Source organism: Orbicella franksi, chromosome 2 (genome assembly GCF_964199315.1).
Source record: "Orbicella franksi chromosome 2, jaOrbFran1.1, whole genome shotgun sequence".
Taxonomy (NCBI): domain Eukaryota; kingdom Metazoa; phylum Cnidaria; class Anthozoa; order Scleractinia; family Merulinidae; genus Orbicella; species Orbicella franksi.
This window is the reverse complement of record NC_138146.1, coordinates 2734849-2749840: the sequence shown is the minus strand read 5'-3', so window position 1 is coordinate 2749840 and position 14992 is coordinate 2734849. Positions and strand designations below refer to the sequence as shown.

The following is a 14992-nucleotide window of genomic DNA, read 5'->3' as shown; positions in this document are numbered from 1 at the left end:
TGAATTCGATTTTTCCATCTTAGTGTATATACCTCTTTTATTGAGAGTAAGACACGATTGATCACAGGAAGTATGTATTATATCATGTCGGTTATTAAGCTTCCGGTTAGTGCGGTGTTACCTGGGATCTGGCTAGCACAAAGGTGACTTGTTTCTATATATCAGCTCAGTCAAAACCTGAGCTCAAGCGAAGCGAGGTGACTCACATTTTCTTTCTTTTTTCTGCTATGGTGATTGTATTTAAAGACAAACGCGGCCTTTACAGAAAGCCAATTTTACAGAAATGCGAAACATAACTTGGGTTACTTTTAAAGGATTGTTTAACTTCTACGTTATTTTGATCTGAATAATTTTGGTTTCCTTCGAATAGAGATCACACCAACTTCTTTGTATTATTTGCAGCATATGAATTGTGATCATAAGCATGATGAATTAAGAATTGAATTTAGTCGGAGAACGTCAGTTTTTAGATTCATCCTGGCAGCAACCCTTCTATATTTTCACGTCATCATTCGATTATCCATACGAATACGGCAACAGCACTCAACAATACAGACTCAGACTTTAAATCATAACTCTCGACTTTGAATTTACAGAGCTAAAGTAGAGAAAAGCAAGATTTAAAACAACATGGATCTAGCTAAGAGGAAACTAACGCCCTTCTTTGTTCTGACAAAGAAACAGAAGAGAAACATCCGGATTTGTTTGGGCACAATCTTGATGGCCTTGGCATTTTATTGAATATTCTATCATACACAAGGTGAACAGTCTCGCAGAGTTGAAACCTTCCAGTTAAATTAAACAAAGCTAAGTTTGGTTTACACTCCATATCCAAGCGGGCCATGGGTTCCACGAAATGCTGAAGAAGCTAAGAACTGCGAATTCACAGATTGGAATTGCACTCTTTGCGAAGAAGACAGATGTCAAATCACTTTTGATAAAAGTTTACGCAACTTTAGTGATGCTGTACTTGTCCACGTCTTCACCATTGAAATTCCAAAATAAATCAGATGGCGAGGAACAAGCTGACGAGAATGTGAACTACGCAAAGAGAAAAGATAAAATGGCCACTTTTGGTGTCAGTAACCACTGTAAGGAAAGTGAATTTAGATTTGCTTTCGTCCGCGTACTCATGAAACACATTCCAGGAAGCATCTATGGAGAATGTGCGACTATGTTTGAATCAAATAACACCTGGAAATGTCTTGAAGAGATTCAGCGCCACAAGTTCTACCTCGCATTCGAGAATAGTTTGTGTGTGATTACATAACAGAGAAGTATTGGAGAAATTCACTTGAGCGAGGATTGGTCCCCGTTGTCCTTAGAGGCGCACAGTACAGTCTCGAGCTAGTAATTCCTGGTTCTTTCATCAACACAGCCGACTTTGATTCCGTTAAAGACCTTGCAGATTATCTGAAGTATCTGGATAAGAATGACACGGTCTATAACCAGTATTTTAAATGGAAAACGAAATGGTTATGCCAACTGTGCGAAGCCCTTCATGATCCAAAGAAACCACCCAAAATTTATCACAAAATGTCCGAGTTTTGGGGAATTAAAGGATCGTGTAAAGTTGACGAAGATCGAATTTGGAACATTATCAAGAGAGGTTGAAAGCGGTACAGAGACGGACGGACGGAGACGGATCATAAAGTTTAAATGAACATTGCAATTTTCTAATAATATCTCATAGAAGAATAGTATGGGTTTTATGGTAAGGGGGAGAAAGACTGCATGGCATGTTACTGAATACCTAGTGTATAGTCTTAGAGTATATTCACTCCCAGATGGATATACGTATCTTCGTTACAATTTATCCTCTAATATCGCTTAGATTTGAGAATAGAATAACTACATATTAAGCGTTTGTGAGTTATTAAATTAGTAATAAAGTTGTTTCTCTTCTCATGGCTGCGGCTATCGTGATTGAAAACATGAACGAGCAAGTCTAGCGGATGATTTTCTCCTCAAGTAAAACCTAACAAACAGGAAATGGAAAAACAGCAGTAACCAACGTGTTACCCCCAAGGGAGCATTGGGCGTCTACCAGTGTCCTCCAACGCACACGGTTTTCTTTGCCAATGCTTTGGCTCTCTCCCAGCAGTAGCCCACTCTTTTCAACTCCATCAGCAACGACCGCTTCCAGTTGTTCCTTGGCCGTCTAACTATCCTCTTTCCCTGTGGCTGATAGTTCAAGGCTTGTCTTGCAACATTGTTGCTATCTCTTTTGAGCGTATGGCCGATCCAACGGCAACGCCACGCTATCGTTTCCGTGTTCGTCCTTCTTAGTAGCTCTTCATTGCTGATTACGTTTTGCCACCAGACTCCCAAGATGTATCGGAGACATTTGTTGACAAACACTTGAAGCTTTTAACGTAGGGCCTTAGTTGAACGTCAGGGTTTACAGCCATATAAAGGAACGAACTTAACATTGATGGAAAATATCCCAGTTAGCTTGCCGTTTAGACTGAGCTGCCTGGAGAGCCACACTGGTTGTAAAGCCCTAAATGCATACCTGGCCTTGCCAATCCTAACACTAATATCCTTATCTGCTCCGCCATCTGTGATGATGACACTGCCCAGATAACAAAATTCTTCTACTGTTTCAATGTCTTCACCTCCAAGCGATATAGGACTGTTCACTTAACCGTTAACCTTTTGGCCCCGGTAGTTCGAAAGGTGAATACTGCTATCCACTGGATAAATCCCTCTTTAGCGGAAAGCGTGGTCTGTTTTGTTAACACTTATCCACTGGATAGCGATTTATCCGGTGGATAGCGTCATCCACCTTTCGAACAACTGAGGCCAGTACTTTGGTCTTTGGGATGTTAACATTCATTCCCAATCTGCTGGTATTTACCTGGCACTTTTCTGTTTTCCTTTGCCTCTGGTTGTGCGTTGCAGATAGTTTAAAAACACACATCATCAGCAAAATCTAAATCCTCGAGTTTTTCACTGAGGTCCTCTGGATCCGAGTCCTTTTGTTTATCACAGTTTTTCATGTTATTCAGTCAGTTATCACCAAAAATAGAAGTGGAGGTGGTAAACAGCCCTGTCGTACTCCAGTTCGAATGTCAAATGACTTAAACCGCTTGTTGTTGTCTCCAACTTGTATTGGAAAGTTGTTGTATATTCCTTTAATAACACTTACTACCTTGGCTGGTACCCCGCCCATAATGTCGCAGAAGCCTCCAAAGCCCTTCCTTATAGCTTATCAACACTATCAAAGGCCTTTGCAAAATCCAGAAAGTTTAGATACAGCGTGCTTTGCCATTCGATGGACTGTTCGACAATTAACCTCAAAGTTGATATCTGATCCATGCAAGATCTCCCAGGTCTAAAGCCAGGCTGTTTTTCCTCAACTTTGCATCCAGTGCAATCTTTGACCTTTCTAATATGATCCAAGCTAGTATCTTGCTTGAAACAGATAGTAGCATAATACATCTGCAATTTCCACAATGGCTGAGGTACCTTGCTTGAGTGGCGTTGTTTCCACTCCTCTGGTATAACTTCCTTCTCCCAAATCACGTTCAAAAGGTCATACATGATACCTGCTGTGGTACTCGGATTAATTTTCAAAATCCCAGGAGGGATGTTATCTCCACCTGATGCCATTCCATGCTAGAGCTTCTCGACTGCATTCTTAATCTTGTTCTTAGATATTCCACCACAGTTAATACGGAGTTCTTCATCGTCATCAACAAGTTCTGGACCTATCTCCGGAGTTGGTCGATTCATCACCTCTTGAAAATGCTCCTTCCACCTGTTCATTTGGTCATCTTCTTTTGACAGAAGTTTTCCGTCACTATTACTCACTGGTATTGAGTTGCGTCTATTCTACTTCTTTCCGGCCATTATTTTAGTAAGCTAAGGTTGCGCAACTCCCTGGTGTTATACGCTGTAGCTGCTTCCTCAGCTTGTTGCGCTAGATCGTCCATCCCATCTTCTTATCCTTTTTTACTTTCTGTTTTTTTTTCCCCTCCATTTTATCCGGTAGTACTCTCTTCTTTTCTACACAATGTTTCCCTATTCAGCTTTTACTTCACTTTTCTCCATGTCACATTGATCTCTCCTAATCCTTCTTTTCCCATTATGTCCTCCCTACCAGCTACCTTAGCATCGGACATTACCCCATTAAAAGTAACGTGTTTCTCCTCTAAACCTTTTCAATGGCTCCTTGCAAATGCTCACAGAATTTTTCTTCGTCTTATAGCCCTGCCAAATTTGTGGGTGCATAACTGTAGAACTGTATGATGCTAATATTGCGTCCCTTGGATGCAAATCAAACTAAAATAATTCGTTCGGATATAGGCTCTCACTATGCAAGACTTCTTCCTACCTGCTTTGCAGGTAGGAAGAAAGCAGGCCCACTCCATTAAGCAGGCCCACTCCATTATCATACACATCCTCCTCATATTCCTTGTCAGAATACAAAAATGTTTCTCCCGTTAACGTAGTAATCTCCCGAAGGTATTCCACCGTACCCCTGACACTCCCAGAACGGCTAGTCTGTATCTTCTCAGTTCGCTTGCCAGCTGGGCGAGTTTTCTTGCCTGAAATAGAGTCCACACATTCCCGCAGCCAATCCTTGTTAAGGACTTCAGTTGATCGGCGTTTGGGTGCTCAGTTGGGTTTGACCCATTGGCTTCATTCTTGTCCTTGAGGGACGGCCTATACCTTACTGTGATCCACATCTGCTATACTGGTTTCGCGTTCTGTGGCATACAATTTTTTTATGGGGTAAGGGTTGCTAGCTTTACGCCCAACCCCAAACCAAGAGGACCAGGGAATCACTTTTCGTCTGGCCTCTACCCTTCGACCTTTCCGGCATGGGTGACCCTACCAGGAGTTAAGGACTCTCAACGCATACCTCTGCTCATAGAGACATCCAGGCTACCGCACCACAACAAGGTGGTGATCTAGACGGGATGGGCAAGGAATAAGACTTTGTAAATATCCTTTAACAGCCCAAAGCATTACAAAAAAGCTTTGCTTTCGCCCCTTCAAACGCAGATTTTATGTCAAAAACTTACTTTCATCCCAGATGGAATCAGCAACTTTCATATTTTGAAACAAGCTACGTAATGTTATTTCAGTTATATGTAACATCTTGCCAGCAAAACCACTTCTCTCCCCTCTCACCTCCACTTTATAATCTGCATACTGCACATAATATAAATACCAAATGATTTCGCTTTCAGGCTGGTTGCAGTTTTTTTTTTTCACCGGCAGCTGTACGTTCATAAATTCTGGCGATCGCGTACTGTCTTCCCTTCAACAGAGTGGTTTAGAAAGCCGAAAAAAAATAAAACAAAATGGTATCTTTCACATCTGCAAATGACCGCCACACGAGGTTTCCAATCTTTTTTTTTTCTTATTTTACGACGTTCATGTCTTTCTTTTCTTTGCATAGTTTACAAAAACAGGGAAAAAATTGTGCTACCATGCAAAACAGATAAACAACCTGCAATCCCACGATTTGTTCTAACCGACAGCTAATGCTCGAAACGTTTGCTTCAGTAGAAAAGGTTTATAAACTCTTGACATATTTATGATAAATTTCCCATTATTTTTCCACATCCGTGTATGGGCCAAGCCATCAATAATTTTTTTTGGTTTGGTTTAAACAGACGTCACATGACTTCTTCTCCAATGAGCTTCAGTGTGTTACTCGACTCTTTTTCACAATCCAGATCCAACCATGATTTTGTAACACCCTCGAATTGTCAGAACATTATGAATAACCATTGGGTGCGAATCTGATATAAATGATCTGACCAATTGTCACCAAAGTCTTAAATAATTTACTTAAACTGTGGTTTAACTAGGCAAGACGTCATGGTTTGGAATAGTTGTCTTCAGAGTGTCACATTCCTAATGAATACTGTGACTGAAATGGTTGCGCGCAAAACAACGCGACACTTTTCGGCAAGTTTTATAGTCTTTTTAGCAACCCTTTAGTGACTTTGTGGCGCACCAGGAGTGAACACAGATTTTTATGAAACACTGGCATTCGCCACTTTAAAAACGAGAAGAAGCTTAGGACAAGTCTTGTCCCGCAGCGGCTTGTGGGACAAAATGGAATTTTCATAGAACGTTGGTCATTGGGTCATGTCATGGTAATGTGGATTTTTGAGTAAAATAGACGAGACAGTGAAAAGTAAAATTGTCCCGTTTGCTCTTTCAACGTATTATTGAATTTAAAACGAACGAAAATCAACGTAGAACATCGCAGTAAAATTTAAAGCTGTCTTGAAAAACGATAGCTTGTAAGTTATTGTTAGACCTTGAATGAAAATACGCACACGAAACATACACTCTGCTAAGATTATGTTTTATCAAGGTATCTGTCCGTTCATTTTCTGCAAGGGGAAAGCCCTGACTTGCAACCAAAGTCGATACAAACCTGAAGTAAAGGGCAGGGGTGAGGAACTCTGTGACTAAATGTCAGAGCTGAACATTACACTCTGCACTCTCTGAGATTGCCTCACTAGTTTGTTCAAATAAGGAATATGGGACATAATAATAATGTTCCAATGTTCCAGCCGAAACAATGGAACGGCAGCGTAGATCCACTCCAGTAAAAGTGAATCGCCTTACATTCTAACGAACCGGCTCACAGGATTTGATTCTCATTTGTTGTTTTTTTTTTCTATGATGGATATTATGTGAAATGAGATCAAAAAATGTGGCTGGAATATTTCAACCCGTGTTTATAACGTAGATGTCATTACAACGAGGCGTGAAAATGCACCCAAAGCGTACCAGAGAAAATCATTGACTAACTTGTTACAAGAAAGAAATATCAGTGCCACAACACACAAAGCTATATCAGTCATCTCGCCACAGAGAAAAGCAACGATGCCTAAGTACTACAGTATAGATTTTTTTTCATTCACCGTAAGACACGATTGATTGCTGGCAAAAACATATTATCATATCGGTTACTTAAGCTTTCGGTTAGCGCGGTATTGCCTGGGAACTAGTCGGTACATCATGATCAGTTCAACTGTAACTTGAGCTCAGACGAAGCAAGGTGAGTTATATTTTCCTTCTTTTGGTTTCTTTTATGGCAATTTCATTTAAAGAAGAACACCAGGCTTTTACAGAATACGAGTTTTAAAGACCGGTAAAACATATCTTCGGTTAGCGTTTCGAGGGATTGTGTAACGTATGCACACACGTCATTGTGCCCTTAATAATGTTCCCATTCTTCAAATTGGAATAGAAAAGACAACAAATTCTTTGTAGCATTTGCGTTATCTAAGTTGTCCTCATACGTGATGTGAAGGACAAACGTTAAAATCACCATCCAAATTCAGTTAAGTAAGTTTCAAGCGAGTGTCTGCTTTATACGTTTTCGGTTATTAAAAATGTACGATTAACTTGAGCCAAATTGTTATTCCATATAACCAGAAAATAAACGTTGCCGTTTCTTTCTAGCAACGGAACACTGTAAAGAGAAAATGATCTCAACCAGGAACTTTCAACGCTAAATTTTGTGGCAAAGTTGGAAGTACAAACGGATATGTTGTCCAGTTTGATGTTTTGTTTCAAGCTGTTCGCAAATTTACATTTTTTTGTGATTAATTAATGTCTTTATGATATCTATATAGAGCTGGAAACTAGAACAATTACTGTAGAACAGAATGTTTTTGACTTACTGATATCATCAGGGTGTCATAATGTCGTTACCCTAAAATGACAATAAGTATAAAAACGTTCAGTTTTATAATGATTTTTCTAGTGTTTAGCCTTGTATATCATTTTACCTCTCTTAATGGCCAGAAGATTATGTTAATGACTATACATTTTAACTCTTCGGTTAAACCGTTCCATAAAAAGAAAAAAACTACAAAAATTTTAAGCAACAAGTACAAGAACTTATCAAACTAACAGATAGAAATTAGAATCCCTTCATACTGAAATACTGATGTAAGGTGGCAAGCAAACTCAACAACGTTTCTTTCCCAAAGAGAAAGGAAAGTTTAGATTCATTTAATTCTGTTTCGTGAAATCCAGCTCTTAATGCATATATGGTAATTTCAGACCCTGCTGGCAAAAATTCTTGCGCACGTGATTACCGCTGCCAGGCAGTGAAACTTATTCATTTGCTAAATGGGCAATGAGCCGAGTTAAACAAGAATGGAAAATATCAGAAATAACTCTAAACACCAATGCTCAAAACATTAAGGTATCATGGTAGGTGGATTGACAGTGTTTGGAAATCGCGCTCTTACGCTGGCGCTTTGAAAGAAAACACCCTCAACCTAGACATTTTCTGAAAGCTTAATAGTTATAGAATACAATCATATCTTTGAAATTTTCTAAAAAGTTATTGTCGCATGCAGTGATATTAAAAGAAATACCCAGAAACATTGCTTCGCTTAAACTGGTTCGTTTCCGCGCGTGAATTATCGGAGCGATGCGATTTACATCGGAAATGTTTTCTCACACATCACCCTCAAAAAGGGTGTCTGCGATTTTCCAGATGTGGTTTGGTTTTTTTCTACACCCTCCTAAACTTTCATATTTTCAATGCGGACGTTTCCTTCTACTAAAGAGGCCATAACTTTGAAACGGAAGCGAAATTAAACAAAGCCCGACACCCTTTTTCGAAGAAGGTATCCTGGAACATACCTGCCGATTTTCAGCCAATTCCATCGGAAAACGCGCGTAAACGAACTAAAAATGTTCGTCCTTATATGTAGTTTTATTTTATCGAGAAAAAGACGAAAAACATTTTATGAAATTGGAATGAATAGGTGTTAAAAATCCCCTCCGCACTGACAGATGTCGGCATGGGACAGTGTACCACAACAATGGATTATGACAACTTGAAATAAGCAGACGACTACAGTTCTAGCGCGGAGACCCGTCGCAGTGAAATCGCCGAGAAGCGACAAACTACAAGTTAAACTGCCGTGATTTCGTCGGCGGCATTGATATTATGTTGCTTCAGTTTAGTCTTCTTTATTCTCCAGACATTTTTTTAAACCACGCCTCGTGAAGCCAAAAAGAGGAAATCTCGAGGTCTACATTTTCTACATCTACATCTGCGCTTGACTCTCTTGTTGTGGAAGTTTCGGAATCGCGTCCGTTCTACAACAATTTCGTGCAACTAGCTCTTGCTGTATTTTTTCCTTTAGCTTCATTGGCGGGACTAGTGTCCTCGAGTTCCTTCAACCAGTCTTCTTGGTTAAAGTGCGACCCACGGTCGCTTAGAGCCAAAGATGTTGTTCGACGCTAAACCTGTGGTTTCCACCAGATTTTCGCCTCTTGGGCTTCTTCGAAAACGGAAATGGGCAAGGAGTTTTCGTCTTGACATTAACAAAATTTGACAAGAACGAAAGCTAACTTGAGGTGAAACAACCAGATCGAGAACAGTTCGCGTACACCAATGAAACATCACACCGCAATTCGCATTGCATGTGACAACTGGCGGTAAATTTTAGAGGTGTCAGCGCGCCGTACGGGGTTAATGATATTCAGAAATAGTTTTTTTTTTCTTTATCTTAAAAAGTAAAAAAGCCCTTTCCCCCATTTTTTTTGCAAAATATTTATCTCAATCTTCTCAATTTGAACAGCCAAAAAAGATTTTTCGCATTTTTCGTAAAAATCCACCTACCATGATACCTTAAATACACTTACCTTATAATGTAATACATATCACCAACAAAGAAAAGAGAAGACAAAACCGAGAGCAGCGGGAAAGGTTTCAAACGTAAACAAAATGAATATTACGTTATTGTTCCACATCTATTTTATGTTGCTAGAAGCTGTTAGAGTTCCTATGACGGATTTCTTACTCTCACCGTCTGGGAAACATATTTTAATCTGTTGTGAACACCAAACAAGACAAAAGGAGCTTTCTAATCATAACTTTCAGATTCATTTTACAGGGCTAAAGGAAAGAAAAGCAAGACATAAAAGACATGGATCTAGCTAAAAGGAGACTAACGCCCTTCTTTGTTCTGACAAAGAAACAGAAAAGAAACATCCGGATTTGTTTGGGCACAATCATGATGGCCTTGGCATTTTATCGAATATTCTATCATACACAGGATGAACAATCTCGTCTTGTTAAAACCTCCAAGTTAAATCAAACAAAGCTAATTTTGGTTTACACTCCACGTGCAAGCGAGCCATGGGGTCCCCGAACTGCTGAAGAAGCTAACAACTACAAATTTACAGATTGGGATGGTACTCCATGCGAAGAAGACAGATGTCAAATCACGTTTGATAAAAGTTTACGCAACTTTAGTGATGCTGTCCTCGTACACGCCTTTGGTGCTGCGTTAAGCCGCGACTGGAATGTTGAACTGGCAAAGAGGAACAGACCATCCGCACAGAGGTGGGTCTTCTACACAAAAGAAAGTCCCCAGCAGTTTTCAATGGCACCCAAAGGTGACGGCGTGTATAACTGGACCGCAACATATCGACGAGATTCGGACTTTTTTGTCCCTTACGGATCTTATTCAACATTGAAAATCCCAAATAAGTCAGGTGGCGAGGACTTTGAGGAACAACCTGACGAGAATGTGAACTACGCTGAGGGAAAAGATAAAATGGCCACTTTTGGTGTCAGCAACCACTGTTTGCTAGACGGTTTTAGATTTGCTTTCGTCCGCGCACTCATGAAACACATTCCAATAAGCCTCTATGGAAAATGTGCAACTATGTTTGAATCAAATAACACCTGGATATGTCCTCGTAAAATGGAAGATGCCTGTCTTGAAGAGATTCAGCGCCACAAGTTCTACCTCGCATTCGAGAATAGTTTGTGTGTAGATTACATAACAGAGAAGTATTGGAGAAATTCACTTGAGCGAGGATTGGTCCCCGTTGTCCTTGGAGGCGCACAGTACAGTCCCGAGCTGGTAATTCCTGGTTCTTTCATCAACGCAGCCGACTTTGATTCCGTTAAAGATCTCGCAGATTATCTGAAGTATCTGGATAAGAATGACACGGCCTATAACCAGTATTTTAAATGGAAAACCAAATACAAGGTTGTCCAGTACGAATTCTGGTTATGCCAACTGTGTAAAGCCCTTCATGATCCAACGAAACCGCCCAAAATTTATCACAAAATGTCTGAGTATTGGGGAAGATATGGCGGATCGTGCCAACTTAACGAAGATCGAGTTTGGAACATTATCAATAAAGGCTGAAAGACGGCACATGAACTTGGAGCCGTTGTTACTTGGAGCCAGAATATGGAATCACAGGGCGAACTCACGGAGGGACTCACGGACGGATCGACGAATAAACAGACGCAGTGAATTCAAATAAACATTCGGGATTTTCTAATACTATATTAGAGAAGAATTTGGGTTTTTATATATTGAGCATATATCGCAGTCTTGCATACTTAGGCGGTGTTCACTCCCTGATTTAGTACACGGAAGTTGTATCTTCTCGTGGCTGCAGCTATCGTCATTGAAAATATTTACGAGCTAGTTTGGCGGATGATTCTCTCAGGTAACCAAACAAACAACAAATAAATAATAATAATAAAAAAAACAATAACAAACGCGTTCCCTTTTACAACGAGGTTGCCGCAAGGAATTTGACATTCTGAATAGTATCCTTTTACAGCCCCAAAACGTTACAGGATATTTTTAAAAGCCCTGATTAATCTTTTCATGTCGAAGAAGAAAGTAAGATCGGGCTTCGCTTTGCTTTACATTTAGACTTAACTTGCGCGGAAGATTTGACTTAACCAGCTTTTTTATTTGAATAGGCAGATTTTAATTTGGGAAAAATGTTTCAGCAAAAAAGCGGCGCGAGCCCTGTGTAGGTGTTCCCCTCCTCCCCACATAGATCCACTATGCACCGAAGGGTGAGTCGCTCATCACTGTGACTGTGGATGAAATGGTGTCGACTGTGTTTTGCAAGTTTGAAGAATGTCACACCAAAAAGGACTACAGCATACCTGTTACCATCATTGCACATCAGTCTTCCGTGACTAGCTCACGTGGTCTTGTGGTTGAAGTGGAGCTTCAAGATTTGGTACAGCATCGCATTTTTTGCACTTCTTACACCATGTTTCATGCACCATTCTTTCACATCTAGACATACATCCCTAGCCACGACTATCGATCTTTCACTCTGTGGTCTTCTTATGATACAAATGACTAGATTTATCGTGTAAGGAGTGGATGGCGTTTTCACGCATCGACTTTGGGAGAACTACTTGCCGCTGCCATATAACGTTATTTGCGGGCTTCCATCTCCGATAAACTACTACATCTCTCAGGCTACAACGATCATACTGCTCATACAATTTACACAGATCACTTCCCTTGCCCATCACAGTAGATGTTTGGAGTTCCTTTCCATGCTCAGTCGAATTCCTCAGCTGTGAGATGTTAGGGTCGATGTCATCATCTTGGACGTTGTTAACTATTTACGCCGATAAACGACTCAAGACATCTGCATGGTATGCTTCGAACCGACACGATGCACAATGACGAGACCGTAAGTAGACAACTCAATGGCTATCTTGTCGCCTCTACGACCACTAGAATCATTCCTGGATCAATGTTTCTGTTGCCAGTCAAGGGGTTGTGGCCGGTCACCACTGTAACGTAAATGTCGACCAGCCAAAAAGGAGCGAAATGGCGTGTACTCCAAATGATTGCCCACTACTCCCTGTCATAAGTCACCCAGTTTCGTTGAGAAGCACTTAGGGATTTGCTTACATAGGCAACTACATGTTCTTTACACCATACACATACTCCCTTGCATGGTTGGATGCATCACAGTCAAGACTAAAAGAGTCAATCGTGGGTACACTACAAATGGAGCCGTTGTCAACCGTTGACGCAATTGCTTGAATGCTACCTCACATTTCTGGGTCCACTGGAATTTGGCTTTGGATCCAGTTAGTCGTTACAGTTGCTCAGCAATAGTGGCAAAGCTGAGACAGAACTATTGATAATACGAAGCAAGACAGAAGAAACTAGGTAATTTGCATTGACATATGGCACTCGGTCGTTCATTTCGACTATCGTGTTACGGATGAAAAAGTCAAGTAAAAATCCCACGATAACAAGAGCTAAGGTAAAATACCTTCAGTAATCCGTGGTAAATCGACCCTCCCTTAATCAAATATCATACTCCATGGCCGTTTTCACACTAGAGACGGATAATCCGTCTAAGACGGGTTATCCGTCCAGCATGGATAATCCGTCTTAGTGTGAAAACGGAACGGTGTTCATTTTAGACGGATAATCCGTCTATTTTTATCCGTCCGATTATCCGTCTATTTATAATGGTAATTGAACTGTGTGAAGTGCAATTTGGTCTGAAATCATACGCGTGATTTCAAAATCGAACGAGCGCGCAGCGCGAGTTCAATTTGAAATCACAAGTAGATTTCAGACCAAAATTGCACGACCCGAAGTTCAATTGCCACTTTACTAAATCCATTTTGAAATCGCACAATTTTATCGCCTTAAATTTAGACTTTTGGTAGCCGGTTTCAAAAGAGCGGAACCGGAAACGTCTTTACGTCTCATTTAGTATGCAAAAGGTGTCATGTGACGAAAACTCATTCAAGCATGACGAAGAAACAAGCAGTTCTGATCTGAAGTCGAAAATAGTGTACTTCAGGTATAAAAGTGCAATTCTCGTCGCCTGAATCAATCATGGAAGGCCTACCTTTCTTCTGTGGTTGAGGCTGAGACTTTTCATTGTCTTTGGAGAAGGAATTTGAAGGTGCATATCCTGTGTAATTCTGCGATCGATTTCTTTTGAGTTGTGAAACTCCCTCGAGTGCACGATGCCCAGTGGATAGTACGTTTTTTTTCTTTTAAATACCGTTCAATGGCATGATTTTAAGGGGTCCAGCTCGTTATCATCTCCGTTTCTTTTTGTAACCTCGGCGTAGGACTCAATACTCAGGACCTTGTCAAGTTCTTGCAGCGCCATTTGTTTTAAGATATTTCCAAGATGGCGGGACTGGCACCGGCTTCGTAAGACGTTCGTTCCTGCACTATTTTGTGCAGTGTGGCGTATTTTGACTATGTTTATTCACAGCAACAGAGTTGAGCTGTTTTTTTGCTTCGTTTGAAACTACCGGAAACCTGGAAACATCTACCTTCTTGAGATGACTCTGAATTTGTTGTTGTGTGGTTTTCGTTTGTTTATGTTTTACTGGACTCAGTATCATAAGGATCTTGAGCAGATGTTGAAGAAAAATCGCCAAAATATTCGTCAAAATGGACACTGAAAGTTGGGAACTTCCATTAAAGTAGGTCTTCAGCCTAAAGGAGCTCATAATCGTCATTCAGAAACTGTAATAAATTAAATTCGTCAATTTTTTTGGAAAAAAAGCTACAATAACAACAAAGTTTTGGCAATAGTATTTGCAAAATTCTCCACACAGTGGCTTTTTGCCTTTCATTTTCTTGAAATTTTATTGATTACTTTAAACTAATCTTGAAATCTGATTGGTTGTTTTGTTTTACTGGCCCATTCTCATTGGCTGAGAAAAAGATGCGATTTAGAGCAAAAAATAGTGCGATTCGTGAATAAATCGCACCACTGAGAGCCAATCAGATTGCAAGGATAACCAGTGATTTCAAAATGGATTTAATAAAGACGGATAATCGGACAGATAAAAATAGACGGATAATCCGTCTAGACGGATTACCCGTCTCTAGTGTGAAAACGGCCAATGAATCAACGGTAGCAGCGCATGTAAGACATCAGCATCTTAATAAATATGTTCCAGACGTCTACTGATACAGCGAAATTCGTTGTCTTCAGATATTGGCGTCATTCGAATTTACCAATTATTATACAAATAACTCTTTGCTCTACGATATAGCCAATATGGTTGGTAAATTAATAGTACCATGTTTGCGTATTAAAAAGCCGCTTGATCCCAGCGGAAATTAGTGGCTTCGATAATCCATTGACGTAAGTCAAAAGCGTGGTTATGCACCTATTTAAAAACCCAGCTCGATCCCAGCGTGAGTAAGCT

At 40.3% G+C, this 14992-nt stretch overlaps 2 protein-coding genes and 1 pseudogene across 3 annotated transcripts; 2 read left to right on the top strand and 1 right to left on the bottom strand.

Annotated features, from left to right (window-relative positions):
* The first annotated feature begins 533 nt into the window (after positions 1–533).
* LOC145467662 (glycoprotein 3-alpha-L-fucosyltransferase A-like) lies at positions 534–2817 on the top strand (annotated as a pseudogene).
* A 387-nt stretch (positions 2818–3204) lies between these two features.
* Positions 3205–3615, bottom strand: LOC145467196 (uncharacterized). The gene has a single exon (XM_081450757.1). The coding sequence runs from the start codon at positions 3613–3615 to the stop codon at positions 3205–3207; it is 411 nt and encodes a 136-aa protein (XP_081306883.1).
* A 3380-nt stretch (positions 3616–6995) lies between these two features.
* Positions 6996–13440, top strand: LOC145476578 (3-galactosyl-N-acetylglucosaminide 4-alpha-L-fucosyltransferase FUT3-like). Of its 2 annotated transcripts, none has more exons than XM_081455399.1 (2): positions 6996–7036; positions 9903–13440. In XM_081455399.1, the coding sequence occupies exon 2, from the start codon at positions 9936–9938 to the stop codon at positions 11169–11171; it is 1236 nt and encodes a 411-aa protein (XP_081311525.1). In that variant the 5' UTR covers positions 6996–7036; positions 9903–9935; the 3' UTR covers positions 11172–13440. The 2 variants fall into 2 exon arrangements, with proteins under 2 accessions (XP_081311525.1, XP_081311523.1); XM_081455397.1 differs by having other exon boundaries at positions 9890–13440.
* The last annotated feature ends 1552 nt before the right edge of the window (positions 13441–14992 follow it).

Coding starts and splice junctions, on each gene's coding strand:
- LOC145467196 (XM_081450757.1), bottom strand. CDS start 3,615: ATGGCATCAGGTGGAGATAACATCCCTCCTGGGATTTTGAAAATTAAT.
- LOC145476578 (XM_081455399.1), top strand. CDS start 9,936: ATGGATCTAGCTAAAAGGAGACTAACGCCCTTCTTTGTTCTGACAAAG.